The sequence below is a fragment of the Cajanus cajan genome, chromosome 6 (genome assembly GCF_000230855.2).
Source record: "Cajanus cajan strain Asha chromosome 6, NIPB_CcT2T_4, whole genome shotgun sequence".
NCBI lineage: Eukaryota > Viridiplantae > Streptophyta > Magnoliopsida > Fabales > Fabaceae > Cajanus > Cajanus cajan.
Genome location: NC_138522.1, coordinates 55,902,385 through 55,923,971, shown reverse-complemented (window position 1 = coordinate 55,923,971; position 21,587 = coordinate 55,902,385). Strand labels below are relative to the sequence as shown.

Sequence of the window (21,587 nt, the reverse complement as noted above, 5' to 3'; positions counted from 1 at the left end):
TACAAACAAAGCAAGCACCATTTCATGTTAAACCAATCTCCCTATTCCCTAAGAATTCATCAATGCATACAAAGTCCACCTATGTGAAATTTGAAAATACACGTAGCTACTCCTGAGATACCCATCCCATCATCTACCATATTTAGAAATTAGAATTGTCCAGTACTGGAACATACAGAATCAGGTCAAATTCAGCCCTAAACTGAACATAACCTCTGCCCACAATCTACAACAAACAAACACTTCCTACACCGTGTACTAATTAATTTACACAAGCAACCCTGCTTGTAGGGACAAAATCTAAAACAAGGTACTTAAAAACTGCTTAGAATACACTCAGTTATTAACTAGATGCAAACAATGGAACTAGAGAAACAGAATCTGTAAATTTATCAACCATCTCCACATCATTGGTGCTAGCACTTTCTATTGATGGACTACTTGTGTCAGCATTTGATTCCTCAGCAGTCAGAGTTGTTCTTGAGTCATCTTCATAAGAGGGACTAGAGCAAGAATTCACAGTTTTGATATCAGTAAATGATAAAGCAGATTCCAAGTTATAGTCAGAGCAACTCTTGGGGCTCTCTAACTTCTCTTGCAAACACCCTGCAGGTTCTTCTGAGAATCTTTTTGTTTTCTCATCCAAACGCTTCAAGAAGCATTCCACTATCTCACTTACTGATGCATTAGCCTCCCCTTCCTCTTCACTGACATGACTGTAGCTAACATCATCATCATCATCTGACTTGGTCCCTCTCAATTCATCACTGGTATCCATTTCTTGCTGACTACCATAGTCATCCTCAGATTGGCTTTCAGATGAACGAGATGACATGGGAGAATATCCTGCTGCTGCTGTTTCTTCACGTTCTCTAAGTGTCTTCAGTATTAGGGTCTTCAGTAAATTCATCACTTGGACAGCATGCATGAGAGCAGTTAGTGGATCAGACATCTGGAGACAATAAGAAAAAATGAGAATTAGGAATACTAGATTTCCTGTTTGCATAGTTATCATCATGTGTATGCATGCTAGTGGTAACAAACAACATAGTATTAAGTATGCCTTATGTAAAAGAAGATAAATTGAATTAAAATATGGAAAATGCTAGGGCACTGATTAAGGAACCAAAAATAGAAAGTTTGTATTCAAAATTGTATATGCACATTTTCCTGTGTAACTTAATTTAAATTTTCAATGAAAAATTTCTACATATTAATTTCTTAACCAATGCCCTTAGAACATTGGTTAGCAAGACCCTTAAAAAATAAGCACATTAAGTATATACATGATGACATGAATAACAATTATAGAAATTAATGGTTTAGAGTATAAGCATAAAAGGTGTAAGGAAACGTACCTGAGTCATATTTGGAGCAAAAACCATTGCAATGTTTCTTGCATCCATTTTGTTATGATCCTCTTCTTCTACAACATCAGCCATAAGATCAATAGCCCAGTTGAGCAAGGCTGATTCAGTTGGCTTTAGTTGCTTCACAAGCTGGACAGATTCTTCTTCTGTATTGCACTCAAGAACTTGCTCGGGGGAAAGTCCGTCTAGCACTCCTGAAGGAAGTTCTCTGAACCATGCCTTGATTAGGCCAGCCAAACAATGGACATCAATGTCATCTGGCACAATGCCACTATTCAACTGCTCCCTCAAATGCTCTTCTTGACTGTTTTCTGGATTTATGCGAAATATCCCTTCAGCCTGAAAATTCATTCACACGAGAAAACAAAAATGATAGTCAATGAGTCATTCTCACAAGGTCGTAGGTGATACAAATGACGAAGTAAATCATAAATTTGTTATCTACCTTTAAGCCTCCCTGTGAGTATAATCGCTCCTGCATTAGCAATAGAATAGTGGGGACACTGTTCCCTTTTGAATCATAGGAACACTGCATTGATTCTGCTGAGACGCCAAACACACTAACACTGCAATATTGACGATGCAAATCGCATCAGAATAAGAATAAGGACATTAGATATTAGATATATCATACAGCTCGATGATGTTTAGGAAAGAAAATAAAAGTCGGGAAAAATAATAAGACATGATTTAATATTTTTGTAAAAAATTAATTGCAACAAAAAATGGCTTATAAGAAACCGTAGATGCAGATAGAATAAGTACATAGTTCGATGAATTTATACTAGGCATTCCAATTCATGCTTTATTTAGAAAGACACTCAATCCTATTTCTAAGTTCATTCTGTGGCTAACAAAGCATATAATCGACATGCACCCCAAACCAAAAAACACTCACAAGCTTCCGCACTTTGCAATTGTGTAAATCAAAGAAACTTTAAACTAGGTCGCACCACATAGCTTGCTTGCATTTTATGAAGTATTACTGTACACGCAAAAGCTTAAGATTTAAATGGTGTCTTAGAAAAAAGTAATTTTTTCTCCGATAGGGTTTCAACTTTATTTACCAAAGAAAAAACACAATTTAATTACCACTACATTAGACCAACCAATAATAAAAATTATATAAATACTAATAGTAAGTAACATTTTTTTTAGGCTAAGGGTGGCTTATGCAAATTATATAAATTCTAACGGTAACTCTTTTTTTAGGCTTAGGGTGGCTTATGCTTACAGCAGCCTTGTCTAAAAAAAGGACAACTTTTAAATCTCACATTACCGTTAGGTATTTTAGCAGCAAATAAAGGCAAACCTTAATTCGCTTTTTAATGCAACTAAAAGGCAACCTTAATTCGCTTTTGAATGCAACAATCTAACTTTTTAGTTCTGCATCCCCTTGTTTGACTTTTATTCCACGCAACGGAAGAAGAACCTCATCGAAGGATAATGCACATTCCTCCATCAGCATTCAACACACAGTAACAGTAGAGAACCTTAAAGTTTCCTTCTCTCACACAGATAGAAAAACAGAAACAGACCCACCAACAATAAAATCTCGAAACACAAAAAAAGAAGCCAAAAAACTAAACTTTGAACACTCCAAGCAAACCCCATTTGGATTACCTAGCACTAGGAACCGGAGCGGGGACATGAACTTCTAACTCAAGGGGGAGACCGAGGAAGCCATTGAAGCGATCGAAGGTGACATGACTGACATGCTTAACGTTTGTGGGCCATCCGATCTCCATGGGATGATGAACGGCGGAGATTACATCGTCGGGACTGTCGACGCTGCAGGCCACCATGGATTTCCTGAGCGCCGCCAGAAGAAGCGCCACGGGCGACGCCGGGTTCTGGTCCTCCTCGGCGCATCGGCGGCCCTTGGTGAGCAACACTTGGCCCGTCATTCTTATCTTGACGAGTGCACGAGTGGAGACAGAGAAAGAGAGAGAAAGGTTTTAAATTTGAGGATGCGAGTTTTTTTGTGTTGCATTCATGTTATGTAGCTTTGAACCTCAACGGCCACTCGTTTTTCAAATTTTGTTTGAGTTGGAGACCCTAACTTTATCTTCACTGTTATGTCTTTTCTGTCCTTCCTCTCTCTACGCAATTAACACCACTTGCCACTTGCCACACCACATTAACTTCTTCTTTTTCTTTAATTAATTCTTACACTGCCTTGTTAGCTCCGTTTTTTTTTATTTATAAATGTTTAATTATATATTAATTGCTTCTTTAACTTCACTTCAAAACTTTAATTAAAATTATAAAAAAAGTTAAAAGACTACTACTAATATATTATATATTTTTTTATTATATAGCATTTTTCATGTTATATAATATATGTGTGTGTGTGAATTGTTTGCAAAATCTTAACATTTTAGAATATTGAAAATAGTATTTATTTCTTATAGAAAGAATCATAGGCTAACCGTTAGCATAAGCGCATGATAAAGGAAAAGAATTCGTTCGCCATAAAGTTATTATTGTGAAAAAGTGATCTCATTCTAGTTCGAGAGTCGGCTAAAACGATACATTCAACAATGTGAAAAATAAAAGCATCGAATTCGGCATGTGTACAACTATTTACCATGCGTTCAATAAATCAGTAAACTCACTTTTGTTAAATGCAAGTCCCTAATGGTGATTTGATACCCATCAAAATCATGAAATTTTACGATTTATGAACATCATTAAGCTGGTGTACTTTACTTGGATGAGTAATGTGGTTGGCGCAAGGACAAATTAACAAATTCCAATGAACCAAAGAAAGACATTCCGTCCTTGGCAATGGAATTCGAATTTTATGGAAGACCGTTGCAAAAGAATGCGATCGTTCTTTTATGAACACTTTCTTTGTTATGTATGAGTTATTGCTTCATCTTAGTTTCGGAGACAACTTTTGCATGTCCAACTAGTATGAATCTTTTTTCCAGATTCTAAATGCTTTATGAGAAATGAGATGAGATGCCCTAGTAAACGTTTATGTTTATGTTTACGTTACAACCTTTGCACCACCCAAGGAAATAACAAAAACATTTGCTTATTTTATTTTATTTTATTTATTTGTTATTTCTGGTAGTAGTACACTAGTACTCATAATTGAGAGTCCCAGCAGAGTGTGAAGATAGAAGAAGTGTGTGGGTCCAAAACAAGTGTGAAAAAAGGAACACAAATACCCCATTGTTGGGTAATTGTGGGTCAGATAGATTAACATGGGATTGGGATGAGACACTTGGAGACTAACATGGGAGGGCCATTTAGATTCAATGCAATCTACGGAAATATGGTAGTATTTTTGAGGAATTTAACTCATCTATGATAAATAAATAGATAAAACAAAAATATGGTTTCTGAAAACATTAGAGATGTGTTGTGTTGAAATTTACCATTCAGTTTATACCTACAAATATTTGACGTACATTCAGTTTATCATCATTTTTTTAATCAACGATTATTATGAATAAAGTGTAAATTTTTTATTTTTATAAGAGTTAAATCTAGTAACAAGTTGTACTTTTTATAGTTATTTTACAATTCCTCTTAATTGTTATTTGCTTCTCATTCCTTCGGAATTATAAGATTATGAAAGCAACTGACATAGTGACACAAATACATACATAAATCATTCAGGCGAGTGTTTGTAATTTGAGTTGAATTTATATAATAATTAAGTTTTGGTTTTGTGTGAATTTGGTCAAAGGTCTCGTATACAGAGAAGATTGTTGATGTTTATAGGGCCAAGGGAGAGGCTCCTCTTGTTACTTAAAGGGGCCCCTGGACCCTGTCCCTTCATATTTTTTGTTTTGCGTGTACTTTGTTTTTTTTTTTTTTAATGAAAAAAAAATAATGAAAACTCCTCAAACATATGTTTTTTTGTTTGATAAAATTTTGTTTTTTCCTTGATGAAAGCAGTTTGATCCTTGAAGAGGCAAAACCAGTAAGTGTAGTTTTGAAGTAAGACACATAATGGAATAATAGTGTTGCACGTCTTTTGTGATATGATTACGCTCTTGTTTCAGATATGTGATTAGGTTTTATTTATTTTTAGGAGTTTCAACACGCGGCTTTCACTTTAGAGACGCAACCAATGGCCCCAACTGCATTCAGAACCAATAAATTAAGAGCGTCCTCCACAAAATTAACTATTTCATATTTGTATATTAAGTCAACCTTTTTACTTTATTATTCTATACTTTCTAAATTACAAGGCTATTTTAATGATTTATTAGTTTCCAACATTTTTTTTATACTTTTATCTTCACCATTTTAATAATTTTTGCATATACTATCTTTTAAAAAATAAATATTTAAAGTTAATAAAGAAACCTGAAACTATAATTACTAAAAATATATTTTTTATAAAATTAAAAAATATATATAAAATAACATATGCCATTTTATATTTATCAATTTTTCAAAAAATATTTTTATTAAATATTTTTAATTCAATAACTATAAGATTTTGAATAGGAGTTTATAAGCTTTAAACTAACTCATGAGCCATCACTTAAAAAACATATAAGTTGTTGGCTGAAGTAGAACACTTGTAAATTAATTTATTGAATCAAAAGTATGTACTTGTAAATATAGTATTTTTGGTTTTATATATTGAGAACCAAAACAACTAACAATGGATATATTGTAAGAATAAAAAAAAGAAAAAAGAAAAAATACAAAGACTAAAAGCAAAAAACTACTTATAGGGACATAAAATATCTTTCAATCTTCTTAAAATTAGTTATTCAATTACTGATAAATATAAAATGACTTACTATAATATATTTATACAAATTTTATACAGATTTTATTTTTGTTTCATAGAGAAAAAAAATATTTTAAGGCATATATAGTTTTATATTCTTTATAAATTAAATTTTAAATTCTTATTTTTCAAAAAAAATCAAATAATTTATTATAATTTTAAATAAATAATATAAATTGTTTATTTAAAATTGTAATAAAAAAATCAAATAAGTTTAACTAAAGTAAACTAACCTGTTTTCAACCAATAAATCAAAGTAATTTCTTCTTACCCAAAAAAAAAAAAAAATAAGAAATCCTCGAAATCAGATTCTCTACCAGCAATATTTTACAGCACAAATTTTAGCTATTGATTACATTCTCTATGTTCTTTGACTACTTTTACAAGAACCAAGTAATGGTACGGATTTTGCAGAATTGTGGCTCCAGAGATGTTTAATTGCAGAGGATCATTGGAAATTCATTTCTGTTTTGTGTTGTTGATTAGAGTTAACTGTGGGTAATTCAACCAAAAAAAAAAAACTTCACATAGTAGTGATGGCACTAATATTATTTTTTTCACTTTTATTTATTATATAGATATAAAATAAAAAATTAGATAGGGAGCAAACCCATTTGATTGTTATGGGAAATTAGAATAATAAATAGCGATCTTAATTTCAGGATAAATTGTTATTAAATATCAATAACAAATTAAAAATACATAAAAAATATTTTAAAAAATATATATTTATCTTTTGATGTCCACTTTCTTAAGAGTTTATACCCCTTTATCATATTTCAAAAAAATTCCACTGATGTGTCTCTTAAAAATAAAATAAGAAAAAAAAATTGTATACACAAAAAGTTAATTGCCTCCTCTATTAATATTAACTGTTTAATTATTTTATTTTTATTTGGTAATAGAGACACAACTTGTCTTTTTTTTTTTTTTTTCCCTTTTTCATTTAGAGATATATAATGTCAAGTCCTCTTCAAATAGGAATTGAGATGGGACTAAGTCTAACAGAATAAATAGTTTCTCAGTGAACCAAGGTTTAAATTCTCTCATTCAAAGATATGCATATTTAATTAAGTCTTGACTGTAATTTTATCTCTAAAAGACAATAAATATGAGAAGAAAAGAAATCTCTATTACTATACTATTTAGGAAGCGCTCATGTGCCTTCTACTCCAACTTGGATTTTAATTTTTTAAGACTTAATACTTTTATTTTTGTTTCTACAAATGTGTTGTTTCTAAAATAATTGTGTTGAATCCAGGTTGGATTTTAATTTTAGGATATAAATACTTTAAAAGAAATGAGATAGACGGCGGATCCCACCTATATTGTTGGATGCTAAAGCCTTAAGGACTAATCTCATCATAATTTTTGGCCTTCTTTGCTAATATGGAAGAACAAGCTTTCTCCAAATCTCAACCTAATTTGTTTCTTCATTTACAAAAAAAACGACGAGAGTTTTGTAGCTGTTGAGATTTGTTCAATGAATGGGAATTGTGTGATTCTAGCATTATCTCTTTCGAACCAAAACATCCACACAAATCCAGAAAGCAAGTATAGGAAAGGATAAAAAATAATAGGTTTTAAGAAAATTAGTACTTTAATCTTTAGTTTTTTGTTCTAGTTTGATAATCTAACTTTTCTTTTGTTATATCTTAGTTGTTTTAATTTAGTCTGTTTTATCAAATTATTAGTTTTGCTGACATCACAATTGACAAAAAAAAATGTCAAAGTTTTTGGTAGTAAAAAATTGCCACAATTAATAAAAATGACCTAATTAAAAAACATAAAGAAATAAAAAATGCCAAAATAAAATTTTAAAAAGAGTTAGAAGAACAAATCTAAATAAACAAAATAAAGTTAAAGAATCAAATTATTAATTTTATTTAAATCTTAACATACCCATAATCATATTAAATAATAAAATATAATGTTACATATTTGTGGAATAAATCAATTGGCACTAAATACCAAAATTTATAAATTATGTTTTTTTATTAAAAAAAATGAATTTTATCTATCTACCTGTCTAATTATTAAATTTAAAAGTTCTTAAAAAAACACAACAACTTTATAAAATTTTACAACAATCTAAATTTTAATTGACATTTCATTCCTTTACTTAATTTTAACATATGCATACAGTTTTCAAATATATATGTATATATATGTATATATAACTATTTATTATTAGATTACATGAATGTAAATTCTTTAAATTTTGACATATATGATGATTAATATAATATTACATTAAAAATAAAACGTGGTATTAATATAAATTCACATATATAATATAACAGATAAAATCAATTAATCTTATCTCATTCTGATTAAAAAAATTGTATCTATATATTTTTCCTATGCCTCCCATGATCCGTGCTAATGTTCCTAATTGAAGTCTTAAGCAACCATGTGCCGTTAGGACTTAGGAGTAGTATATAGACGACAAACTTGTGAACAAATAGAATGTTTGCGATGCCTTTGACAAATTGACATACATAAGATTGACTTGGTTGCTGAATGTTTCTAAATCCTTTGCACTGGCTTTCAATATGTTAATCGTTGACATTCGATCACGATAACAACCACAACAATTCATACAACTACCTAACCTATATACATATCTGCAAACATTGAATTTGTTTTTGTTTTGACGATATAACATGGGGCTCTAACATATGTTTTTCCCTCAAAAACACAAACTATGTATTTAATTGCAGGCACATTTTTTTAGCCGGGTTTAAATGATGAACACGAAACCTCTATACCATTGTCAATAACCTTCTAATCATACGCAATTTTAGCCTAATAGTAACTTTTATTTGTCCAATTAAATATAGTAATTTGCAATTTTCATGACTACATTTGCCTATTTGATATGAAGTTATGTACGTATATTCTGGTATAAGCTGTATATACATCCCACTAAACAAAAAATAGTTCTACATGCATCACATAAATTGCCTAGTAAGGTGAAATTTCTATATTCTTCATAATAATGACTGAGAGTTATCTTAAAATGTGCAGGAAATATGAATGTACACATCTCAGAGTAAAATTAATCGTCTGGTATACAATATATGCTCGAGGAGAGTAACCAATAATTTCTTACGTTTTGAAGATTCAACATGTGCATCTTTATTTCTCTCAAAACTCTAAGGGACACTATAATGTACATTGAACTAGTAAAACTACACAGATTCATAAACAACTCGCTGGTAGAGAACTAGAAAAAAGAAAGTTTAAAAAAGGGTTGACCCGCGAAGCTTATGACAGTGAAGAACATCCGTGCTGAGTGCTGGCACATTCTAACCACTGTAGAATTCAACTCTTATAACACAGACTCACCGAAAATAAAAACTCTTTTCAACACAAACTGACTTTATTATAGAGTGCCATTACCAATTAAGAGAAGTGTTTCTAAAATTTAATTATATATTCTATTTCTAGAAAATATCCACTTAAACCAATAGTAGGTAGCGAGATTATCTTAATCCAACTAGATACATACATGCATGCAATGATTGAAGTTGCAATTAAATATAATATGGTTGAACCTGGTATGAGGGCACAGGTTCCCTCTCAAATTAATCTTTCCCACACAATTTTTAGCATTATAGTATGTTATGCTTAACTGGATTTTGATAAATTAAAATGTCAAGGAATGCCTATAAAAGAGAGCAAATGTGTTGATGTTAAGCATCACATTCACTAGTTAAGAACACAGAAGTGAGCAAAGGATTTAAAGATGAATACAAGAGTTTTTGTTGTGGCTTGTTTGGCAGTGTTCTGTATCCTAGAGGTTTGTCAAGGAGGAGACCTCAGAAAGAAATTTTACAGGAAATCATGTCCTGATGCCGAGGAGATTGTAAGGACCAAAATCCAGACACATGTCTCTGCAAGGCCCGATTTGCCTGCCAAGTTGATTAGAATGCATTTTCATGACTGTTTTGTCAGGGTAAACATTCCTAGCTCTTTATGATCAACATTTACACCCTATGTTTGTCATTTCCTTGCAACGTGTTTTGGAGCTACGTACATAAATCATAATAACTGGAACAACATTTCAGGGTTGTGATGGCTCGGTTTTGCTGGACTCCACTGCCACCAACACTGCAGAGAAGGATGCCATACCCAATTTATCTTTGTCTGGCTTTGATGTCATAGATGACATTAAAGACGCATTGGAGACAAAATGCCCTGGAATTGTATCTTGTGCTGACACACTAGCATTGGCAGCTAGGGACGCTGTTTCTGTCAAAGTAATTAAGTTAATCATTACATGATTCTACGCTTGCAGATTATAAAAACAAATTTACTTCACAATCATATATAAATGCTACAGAATTTGCATGGTTTACGTATATTTTACTCAATGCATGTTGCTGATTCATAATATTTGCAGTTTAATCAGCCTACGTGGGAAGTGCTCACCGGTAGAAGAGATGGCACAGTATCCCTAAGTAGTGAAGCCCTAGCCAATCTGCCAGCACCTTTCTTCAACTTCACTCAGCTCAAACAAAGCTTTGCTAATAAAAAGCTTACTGTGCACGACCTGGTTGTGCTATCAGGTACATTTTATTTTTTATAAGTTCGTGCTAAACATATATGATAAACACTAAGAACATAACTTAGATGGAGTTCCTACTTCTAAAACTATTTTCACATCAGAATTGGAGTTTCAATTCATATAATAAGGGTTTACATCAGATGTCAACAAATAATACTAGATAAAATTTCAATTTAATAAAAAAATAATACTAAAAACACTTTAAGGAACTTTTGTTCAAAAGCTAATTGCAATGAAGGGGGCATCCAATTGAAACAACTAAACTAACCTCTTTGCAATGTATGTGTATATATAGGAGCACACACAATTGGGATAGGTCATTGCAACTTGTTCAGTAACAGACTTTTCAACTTCACTGGAAAAGGTGATCAAGATCCTTCTTTGGATCCCACTTATGCCAACTTTTTGAAGACAAAATGTCAGGGTCTGAGTGACACCACCACAACAGTAGAGATGGATCCAAACAGCTCAAACACCTTTGACAGTGACTATTACTCTATCCTTCTCCAGAACAAGGGTCTGTTCCAATCAGATGCAGCCCTTTTAACAACTAAGATTTCAAGAAACATTGTCAACGAATTGGTCAAACAAAACAAGTTCTTCACAGAGTTTGGGCAGTCAATGAAGAGAATGGGAGCCATTGAGGTCCTCACAGGTTCGGCTGGGGAAATTAGGAAGAAGTGCTCTGTTGTCAACTCTTAATTAAGACTTGTTTACTTGTTTTAATTTCCTATGTTTCTATTTCTACATTTTTTTTTGTCACAATTTAATGCGGGTTGGCAAGCCGTTAAATTCAAAATTTCTTTTGTTATATGCCTTCAAATTGGAGTGAGAAATTTTAAGAAAAAATAAAGTGATGTACTAATCTGTTGTTGCTTACAAATCATTATTAGTAAGTTGTTGATTTTTATAATAAAAATAATAATTTTTTTATTAATTGTGATGTGATATCTTTTTCTTTTGGTAAAGTTCTATAATTTTTTTTGGTAAAGATTGTGATGTGATATCTTATTAGTCGAGATTACATAACTATTAAATTCTTTACTTACTTTTACTTCAAATATGTTGTAAGTATTTTTTTTTTTTTTTTGTGAGAATAGAGAAAATAGTTGTAACTATTTACTTATGCTATATTAGTTAATATAAAATCTCTAAAATCCTTTCGAGTTGAGTTTGAGTGTGTATTGAACAAACTATGCATGATTTAATGTAGGATACAAGTCCAACAATAATCACCACAGCTAGCTATCAAAAACGGGTCGGGACATTGATCTAAAAAAAATTGAAATTAAGATAAATCTTTTTTCACATTAATTATCTGGAAGAAAAAAAAAAGAGAGACAAATTTGAATTGGTTAAACAAACTCTTTTAATTTTATTTTGTTTATACTCTAAAATAAATATGATTCCATACATCACTTTGGATCAATATTTATTTTCACATTAATCAAATATAAAAAGTATAATTAAAAAAAAATTCTATAAAAATATGCAAAGTGATTTTAGAAATATTAAAATAACTAAAAAATATTTTAACAATGTTTAAAAAACATTTTAAGAAAATATTTTGAATGTTAAGCATTTTTTTTAAAAGAACTACAACATAGTGCAAAATTTATTTAGAAAATATATATTTTTCTAAATGACAACTAACAAAGATTAATGGTAACAATACTTTTCAAAAAAAAAAAAATTCATCGGTCACCCAATTATATAAAAATTGAAATTAAGATAAGTAAATCCAGAAAGATCAATCTAATTCTAAATATATTGTTATATTTATTGCTTTGCTAAAAAAAATAATGGTAACCAAGTATATTTATCACTCAAATATATTAAAGTTGAAATTGAAATAAAGTTAAACAAATCTAAAAAATCAAATTAGAATCACTAAGATTGGCTAAGTTGGGATAATATACATAAAATCATGTATTTAAACTTTAATATTGTCATTATAATTTCAATTGATTAAAAAAAATTAAATCAAATTTATTTATTTTATATTTATTAAAAGTAAATTTAAAATTGACGATGAATGAAATAATATAATAAATATGTTTATTATAATAAAAAAAACTACTCAAATTACTTATTTAATTATTTTTCAATTTTTTAATTCTTAAAAAATTGAGAAATACAAATTTGTTTTTATAAAGATAATATCTTTTTAAAATGATAGAGTAAATGTTTTTTGACATGTATGGACAATTTTTTTTCTTTCAAAAACACATATAGAAATATAAAATGAGAAGAATATATGAAATTATTTTTTTTTCATCAATGAAAATTAGTATATGTATAAGTTAATTTGTAAAATATAATATTTTTTGTTATAATTGTAGAAGATAAAATAATATATGTGTAGAAGATAATATATGTTTGAGGTTGGGGTAATATGCACAAGGTTCTAAATTTGAACCATGGTACTATCATTGTAATTCTAATAGACAATAAATATCAAATCAAATCTATTTATTTTATATTTTTTAAAAGTAAATTCTAAATTGACGATAAATAAAATAATATAATAGATATTTTTATTATAATAAAAAAAAACTACTTACAATTATTTATTTAAATATTTTTAAAATTCTTAAAAAATTGAGAAAGATGAAGTGTTTCTTTTGATAAAGATAATATTTTTTTTAAAAAGGATAGAGTAAATGTTTTTGGCATGTTTGGACAATTTTGTTTTGCAAAAATACTTATATAAGCATAAAATGAGAAGAATATATGAAATTATTTTTTTCATAAAGTAAAATTAGTATATGTATAAGTTAATTTGTAGAATTTTTTTTTTGTTATAATTGTAAAAAATACTATTTTTGAGTAATTATAATATTGATACTTAATATTTATCATCGAAAATAATGATTAATCTTTATTAGGACTACGAACACATACAAAATAAATATTTTTCTTCGGACATAATCTATCCCATAAGGTGAATAGAAGATAAAGAGAACCTCAACAACATTATTTTTTATTTTTTATACAAAATTATCAATGACTTAAGATAATATTATATTATAATATAAATAAAATACAAGTTATATGGTAAAAAATATTTATTATAAGTTTTAATTATAATATAACTTGTGTATTTTAAAATATTTTTATTATAAATTTTACTTTAATAAAACAAAATTTTATCTTACTTTAATAATACTAGTTATATATTTAAAACTCATTGTTTAGTCCATAATTAGTAAACTCACTTTTAAAATTCATAATAATGAAATTATATGATAATACAGAATGATACTTAAAAAATATATTGAAATTTAATTTAAAAATAAAAGATAAAAAATATTATTAAAATACTTTGAAAAAAAGTTTAACTGAAAAATATCTTCTGAAAATTAATCTTATCTGGTATCAATTATTCTAAACTAGTATTTAAGCGTGTGTTGATTTCTATCCTATTTGTAATCTATATCTATAAAGAGGATAATATTTAAATATTTAAATCGTAAAAAAAAAAAAGAAGATAAAAACATAATCGTAAAATAAGAATGGCCCAAGCCCAAGAGGAGGCAAGTCCAGTATATATATAATAATAATAACCTCGTAAGACAAAACGGTGAAATTCCACTCTCCCACTTCCTCAGCCTCAGCCACTGTCACCAATAGTAATGAGCAATAGCAAGCATTCTTCTTCCTAAGCTTCTTTTCGTTCGCCGCAGCGTTTCCTTTTCCTTTTCCTTTTCTACTCCAACAAGCCATTCCCTTTTCTCCTTTCTTCTTCTTCTTATTATTATTATTATTAATAATTATTATAGAAACAAAGAAACAAACCCTGACGCAACGATGATGCTCCGAATCCGAAGCCGCGACGGCCTGGAGCGCGTGAGCATCGAAAACCCTCAGACCGCAACGGTCTCCGACCTGAAGCGGCAAATCGAAACGCAATTGGGAATCCCAATCGAGAAGCAAACCCTCTCCAGCAACCAGAACCTCCTCCTCGCCAAATCCCCCCAAGATCTCCTCCGATTCACCGACCTCTCCAACCCCGCCGGGCCCCTCTCCGCCCTCCCCCTCGCCCACGGCTCCATCCTCTTCCTCGCCTACGACGGCGAGCGCCGCGTCCCCGGCCCCGCCTTCAACCCCGCCGGCTCCTTCGGCCGCAAGATGACCATGGACGACCTCATCGCCAAGCAGATGCGCGTCACGCGCCAGGAGAATCCCCACTGCCAACTCGTCTCCTTCGACCGCGACTGCGCCAACGCCTTCCAGCACTACGTCAACGACACCCTCGCCTTCGCCGTCAAGCGCGGCGGCTTCATGTACGGCACCGTCTCCGACGACGGCAAGGTCGAGGTCGACTTCATCTACGAGCCTCCCCAGCAGGGCTCCGAGGACCTCCTCCTCCTCCTCCGAAACCCCGACGAGGAGAAGCTCGTCGATGCTATTGCCGTCGGCTTGGGGATGCGAAAAGTTGGCTTCATTTTCACGCAGACCATTAGCCAGGATAAGAAAGACTATACTTTGTCCAATAGAGAGGTGCTTCAGGCTGCCGAGTATCATGCTGAGAGTGGCTTGAAGGAGTGGGTTACTGCGGTGGTTAAGCTTGAGGTCAATGAGGACATGGTCGCCGATGTGCATTTTGAAGCGTTTCAGATGAGTGATGTGTGTGTTAAGTTGTTCAAGGAAGGCTGGTTCGAGACGGAGATAAAGGAGGATCATGATCCCAAGTTGTCAAAGATGAAGAAAGACGTCGTTGTTGGAGTTAAGGATACTAGGGAGGTTGACAATGATTTCTTCTTGGTTGTCGTCAAAATCTTTGATCATCAGGTATGATTTGTTGCTTTTGCTCTTTCTTTTATTTACCCCATGTCTCTTAGCAATTACCATGTTTTGCTGAATTCTGGTGCGCGTTTGTGGTACTTGTGTTCTGCCCCTAGGATGTAATTTAGTTCTGCTGCTTTCACTGAGATTCCCCATTTTAGGATGAGCATTGTTTTAGGATAAGCGTTCTCTCATTGACTGATGTTATGGCCAAAGTAGTATATTTAACTGGGGAGCAACTCTCGCCTTGCTAGCTAGCTTCATCAAGCTGAGTTAGGTCCTATCCCCAGATTCTAAACTTGGTTGCTTTCTACTTATATAGACTGTGTTGATCATATCAGGAGTTGATGTGGCATCTCCAAAATGTATCAAAAGAGTGTTTTTGATGAACTTTTGTTTTAGGATAAGCATCAAAATAGTTTGTTTGGCGAGTGGTATGAGGTTTTATCTTCTAAATTGATCATCGTTGTGCTTTCGTTATGATCATTGATATTTTGGAAATATGCGAACAAGTGCAGTTGATGCTATTGCTACCACAATTGGGGTTGCGGAAACCCCAAAACCTTGATGTTCCCGACTGTAATTGCGGTTGTGGACCATTTTTTAAAACTGATAATTTTTTTGAGGTTGACGTTTGAAAGGGGAATGAATGGAAAGGGAATATTGTAATAATTCTCCCATGTTTGCTGACTTGAGCATTTACGGGGATGGGCACCGTTTTAATCCCCTCCCGATTGGGTGATGAGCCTTGCTTTTCTTTTAAATAATCTTTATTGTTTTAGTTGCTTCAATAAGTTAAACTTTATGCCCGCTACCTCCTCTTTTCTTCCCCTATTATTGTTCAAAACATGGAATGGACAATCCTTTCCATTTCATCCAGTCTCGTTCCCTTCCTAAAACTTCCATAGATAGCATACTTGTGTTTGTGGGTTGCGTGATTGTCTCTTGCCAATTACTGTGTGGTGTCTGTCTGTATCCACCTCTTTCTCAACCATATTCAATGAAGCCCTAATGAAAATGAAGGTAAATACTACATGGACACATTTTCAAATATGTTCCAAGCTTATCCATGTCAGACATGTCTGACACTGGTAAGGCTGCCTTCCAGCCATTTTGGTGCTAAGGGTAAAGCAAGATCTGAGTGAGCTAAAATTAGCTGTTTGGATAATTGTATATAAGCAATTTAAAAAAGTTTCAAAGAACATTGAAGGGTTTTTTGATTTGCAAAATTGTATCATGCACCTGACTTTTATATAGATTCACTGTGCGTCTAATTTAATTTTGTTAATGATGAGGTAAATAGCTTTACACACATCACATAGTCCCTTCCCTTGACATGTCTAGTTAATTAGGTGTATATTGGGCATCTTTTTGCTTTAATAAACCAACATATTCTTATTCGTTATTTGTGTCTACAACACTTCTTATTATATACTGCAGTCATATTATGATGATAAGGTGTAAATTAATTATTAACACGTGCTTTTGTAGTTCCTTGTGGAGCATGGGGTAACCTTCAAATTCTTAAGTTAGACAATTGGATGTTTATTTTTGCAAATTCATGTTGAGACTTGAGACTAATATTGGGTACAAAAAAGTTCCTTGAGTTGCTAATGATGGTCATAAGCTTACAAGCAGTCTAACTAATATAATAGTTAGATTGATTGTAAGTTTTGAATTTCTGGCCATAAAAGAAGAGAATAGATGTATCAGCACAAGTTAATTCCCATCTTTTTGAGGATGCGCCTCATTAGATTGATAATTGGTTTCAGTTGATAGTACAATACTACAATCAGAGAACACCGAGTCAAAGTGGTTTTCTTCTCTTCCGTATATTGAGTATAATAATTTAAGGGGGCATGGTTTCAGTGGGGATTGATAATTTGATATGATCCAATTGTTGGGCTTGCCTACTATTAATTTTTTTTTACTGTTGTGTGTATGGGCTTAGTGTGTTCACATTATGATTACACAGATTTACATAACATAGTAGATTTCAGCTTGTGACAATAATCAATGGATCATCCCTGCAATTTAACTAAAAATTGATGAATAGGGGCTAGTTTAGTGCAAAATAACATTTCTTTATTCAAGCCAAAAGATATTTAAGTCAATGAAGGACTGTTTACCATAATGAGGGTTAGATCTGTTAATGATTTATTTATTGATCTGATATTTTGATGTGGTTGCTCATATTTTTAATCATTGATGATAATAAGATAAGATATTACTTAAAGGCTAAAGCTTTTTCTGCTTGCCATGCATGCAAACCTTAGCAATAAGATTCATCTGTTAGAGCTTGTAAATTATAATGTCATGGAATTTACATTTGTATTGTCACCAAAATGCAGGGTCCACTTACATCAACATTTCCCATTGAGAACCGAAACACTCAAGTAACTATGAAGGCGCTGAAGAATCATCTTGGACGGACAAAAAATCTTCCATTTGTGAAGCGAATTTCTGATTTTCATCTTCTTCTTGTGTTAGCGAGGGTTTTAGACCTGAATGCTGATGTTCCTGCATTGACGGAATGTGTGCAGACACAGACTCCCGTACCGGAAGGTTACCAGATCCTCATTGAGTCTATGGCAAACACTGCTTGATGATGTATGCAGGTTTTCTGGGCTCATTTATAATGGTGACATGAGAATTATGCACTCTACATTCAGGTCCTTTGCCGCAACATGGTGCATATTGCCCCCATAGCACTCACGGAATGTTTGTATGTTGGTAATTTGTACATTGCTTGTTTATAGCATTGCTGCGGAAGATCTTGGATCTATCATTTTACTGAAAAAGAGCAGATGTGGTTCACGTTTTAATGTTTAAATTAATTAGAGATAGCTCCTACCAGTAGTCACTATTTTAAGTGCGACAATGTTACAAATTATAGTATGAAAACAGTGTTTTAAATGCTTGTGTTCAAAGCTCACTGGGGTGGCTTTCCCAGGCACTGGGCGTGTAGCCGAATGTCAAGCTTGGCTATGACACTTTATTAATACTTATTCCTCATAAAGGTGTCAGGGCATGCATTGAAGTCTTGTTCAATTATCAAGTTTAGCATAAGAATTTGAGTTAATCACTTATATATTGCCTTGTCTATTATACTGAAAATGTATAAGTGATTAATTCTAAGAATTTAAGTTTTTATATCCTATGAATGTCAATGTTACCATAAGGTAAGTTATAGTAAGGACGAGGCTGGAATATAACAAGTAAATCAGTTCATCAATTAAAATCCAAGTGTGATAATCGTTATACATGTTTTGTTTTCATTGGAAAGTGGTATATACTAGACAGTGTTTTGGAAAATATTGTTCCCCGACATTCCAGTTTTTTTATAAAAAAAAAGTTGTATGTGTTTTTTAATAATCATGTCATTCATACAAACTATTTACTGTTAAAAGTAATAGTTAATTTTTGTCCGGATTGAATGCACATATTTTTCAATGAATATAGACTATTTCATATTTATGGTCATGATTTCAATCTCGACAACTTGAATAAGAGATATAAATTGTTATCATTTATTTTAATTGATGGTAAAAAAAAGTTGTATGTTTAAAATAATAATTAGAGTTTGTAAAAAACAAAACTGAAAAGTAATTTTATTTATTTTATGTATTTAAAAGTTATGTTTATTTTTTTAAATGAATGACCTATTAGATGATAATGATTATTATCGTTATTTTTATTGTTAAAATTATCATCATATTATTGGTATGAATTTTGTCAATTAATTATAGTTACTTAACTAGATGAATTTTAATAGAGTTTCAATTCCAAATCATGTATTTTTATACCGAAATTTGAACTCAATACTTTGTTTAAGGAGATTAACTTTAGTATCATTTAGATTAACGATTTGTTGGTTATTAAATTATTATTTTATATCGTCATTAATGTAACAATCTGGCTGATCACTACACGCGACACCGCACACTAGAAGCACCGAACAGAAAAGAACAAATGTATATATATAGAGTCTGGAATATACATATATATGATCCAATCTGAACAGGGTTAAAGTGTACAACAAAGTACATCATCAACTGCTACACCAAGTAGCTAAGCAACAAAAGACACAAAACATCCCAAGAGGATCCGCTCCAACTGTCAGCTACAGACCTATCCCTGCTCTGCTCCCATACATAGTATGATCATCACAGTCAAAACATCATGAAAACAACAAAGGGTAAGCTAGTGTAATTAAAAATTGACGTAAAAATATATGGTAGTATGAATAGCAACTATCAGCACACAAGTACAGCTCTTTCTACATTTTAGTAATTCAACAATAACGGCACCGCTCAGCGGCTATAACAGCACCACAATAGTGGCTAACAGCACCGACATAGCAGCTATAACAGCACCATAATAGTGGCTAACAGCACCGACATAGCGGCTATAACAGCACCACAATAGTGGCTAACGGCACCGACATGACGGTTATAACAACACCACAATAGTGGCTATCAACATTCAGCTCAGCAATAAACAACACAGCACAGCAACGCAATCTACAGTACAACTAAGTAGTACTCGGATCTCGGTCAGAAATAATACTGGAAGGCACCTCGTGCAACCGTACTATCTCCCTCACATACAACTGTGTCAGCTTCTCCAAGGACCACTTGATGTTGACAAGCAAGAAATGCGCACACTTGGTCAACCGGTCAACAATCACCCAGATAACATCACTATTCCTAGCTGACTTAGGCAACCCCACAATAAAATCCATAGTAATGTTATCCCATTTCCACTCGGGAATTTCAATCTGTTGCATCAACCCACTCGACTTATGATGCTCTACCTTCGCCTTCTGATAGGTCAGACAGGCCGCCACATACTCAGCTATCTCCCTCTTCATACCAGACCACCGGAAAGTCTTCTTGAGGTCTTGGTACATCTTAGTCATACCTGGGTGTATGCTAAGTCTGCTCTTGTGACCCTCCTCCAGCACAGCTCTCTTCAGCTTAGCATCCTGAGGTAGGCAAATTCTGCCATTGAACCTCAAGATTCCATCTTCTCCCATCTTAAAGCCTACAGCCTTCTCCGTACCCAGCATTCCAAGAAGCTTCATCAGCTCGGAGTCTTGCAACTGCTTAAGTCCAACCTGCCTCGAGAACTCATTAGTTATGGTAACCATCCCACAGCTAATGTGATCCTGAGCTAACTCCACACAGAGATTCAAATCTCTGAATTCCTCAACCAGCTCCAGCTCCTTCATCATCACACTTGACATGTGGATGGATTTCCTACTCAGTGCATCTGCCACTACATTGGCCTTGCCCGGATGATACATCAACTGAAAGTCATAATCCTTCAGAAACTCCATCCACCGTCTCTGCCTCATGTTCAGCTCATTCTGATCAAACAGATACTTCAGACTCTTATGATCATTGAAGACGCTGAACCGAGCACCATACAAATAATGCTTCCAGATCTTCAAGGCAAACACCACAATAGTGGCTAACGGCACCGATATGGCGGTTATAACAGCACCACAATAGTGGCTATCAACATTTAGCTCAGCAATAAACAACACAACACAGCAACACAATCTACAACACAGCTAAGTAGTACTCAACACAGCCTACTACTCACAAGTCAGCTCATCATTCTAGAGCACAACAATATTGTATAATAAAGCATATAAGATCATCAATAACAGCACAACATCATCCGCCTATTACCACTCAACATCACATTTTTTAGCAATAACAACTAGTTAGCACAACATAAACATCTAATTCAGTTTAGTTCAGTATAAAACAACCACTTTCAGCAAGTTCAGCAAGGTTAAATAACTAATAACTCATCAAGTCAACATCCTCATACGCGCCCGGCGCACTCATAGGTGCGCCCAGCGTGGCACATCCAGAGGCACCAGGGGGCCAGCGCGCCCGACGCAAACATGCTCGCGCCCGACATGCCTCAGTCAGAGAGCTCAAGGCTCTCTCGCGCCTGGCGCAATACTCAATTACGCCCAGCGCAAGCCCAAGCAGAGACTCTCAGGAGTCTCATGCGCCCGACGTAGCCTAACTCACGCCCAGCGTGGGTAAGGCAGAGACCTACCAAGGTCTCG

At 33.0% G+C, this 21,587-nt stretch overlaps 3 protein-coding genes across 3 annotated transcripts; 2 read left to right on the top strand and 1 right to left on the bottom strand.

Annotated features, from left to right (window-relative positions):
- On the bottom strand, positions 1 to 3,387 carry LOC109795848 (Rho GTPase activating protein with PAK-box/P21-Rho-binding domain-containing protein). Its single transcript, XM_020355406.2, has 4 exons — positions 2,994 to 3,387; positions 1,816 to 1,936; positions 1,359 to 1,709; positions 1 to 952 (listed from the first exon to the last, which is right to left on the bottom strand). Exons 1-4 carry the CDS (start codon positions 3,275 to 3,277, stop codon positions 344 to 346), a joined length of 1,365 nt encoding a protein of 454 aa, XP_020210995.1. The 5' UTR covers positions 3,278 to 3,387; the 3' UTR covers positions 1 to 343.
- Positions 3,388 to 9,886: 6,499 nt separating this feature from the next.
- On the top strand, positions 9,887 to 11,645 carry LOC109796503 (peroxidase 3). Its single transcript, XM_029271232.2, has 4 exons — positions 9,887 to 10,096; positions 10,209 to 10,400; positions 10,544 to 10,709; positions 11,004 to 11,645. The coding sequence occupies exons 1-4, from the start codon at positions 9,887 to 9,889 to the stop codon at positions 11,408 to 11,410; spliced, it is 975 nt and encodes a 324-aa protein (XP_029127065.1). The 3' UTR covers positions 11,411 to 11,645.
- Positions 11,646 to 14,275: 2,630 nt separating this feature from the next.
- On the top strand, positions 14,276 to 18,547 carry LOC109797161 (Nuclear pore localization protein NPL4). The gene is made up of 2 exons (XM_020357100.3): positions 14,276 to 15,502; positions 17,848 to 18,547. Exons 1-2 carry the CDS (start codon positions 14,519 to 14,521, stop codon positions 18,100 to 18,102), a joined length of 1,239 nt encoding a protein of 412 aa, XP_020212689.1. The 5' UTR covers positions 14,276 to 14,518; the 3' UTR covers positions 18,103 to 18,547.
- Positions 18,548 to 21,587: the final 3,040 nt, after the last annotated feature.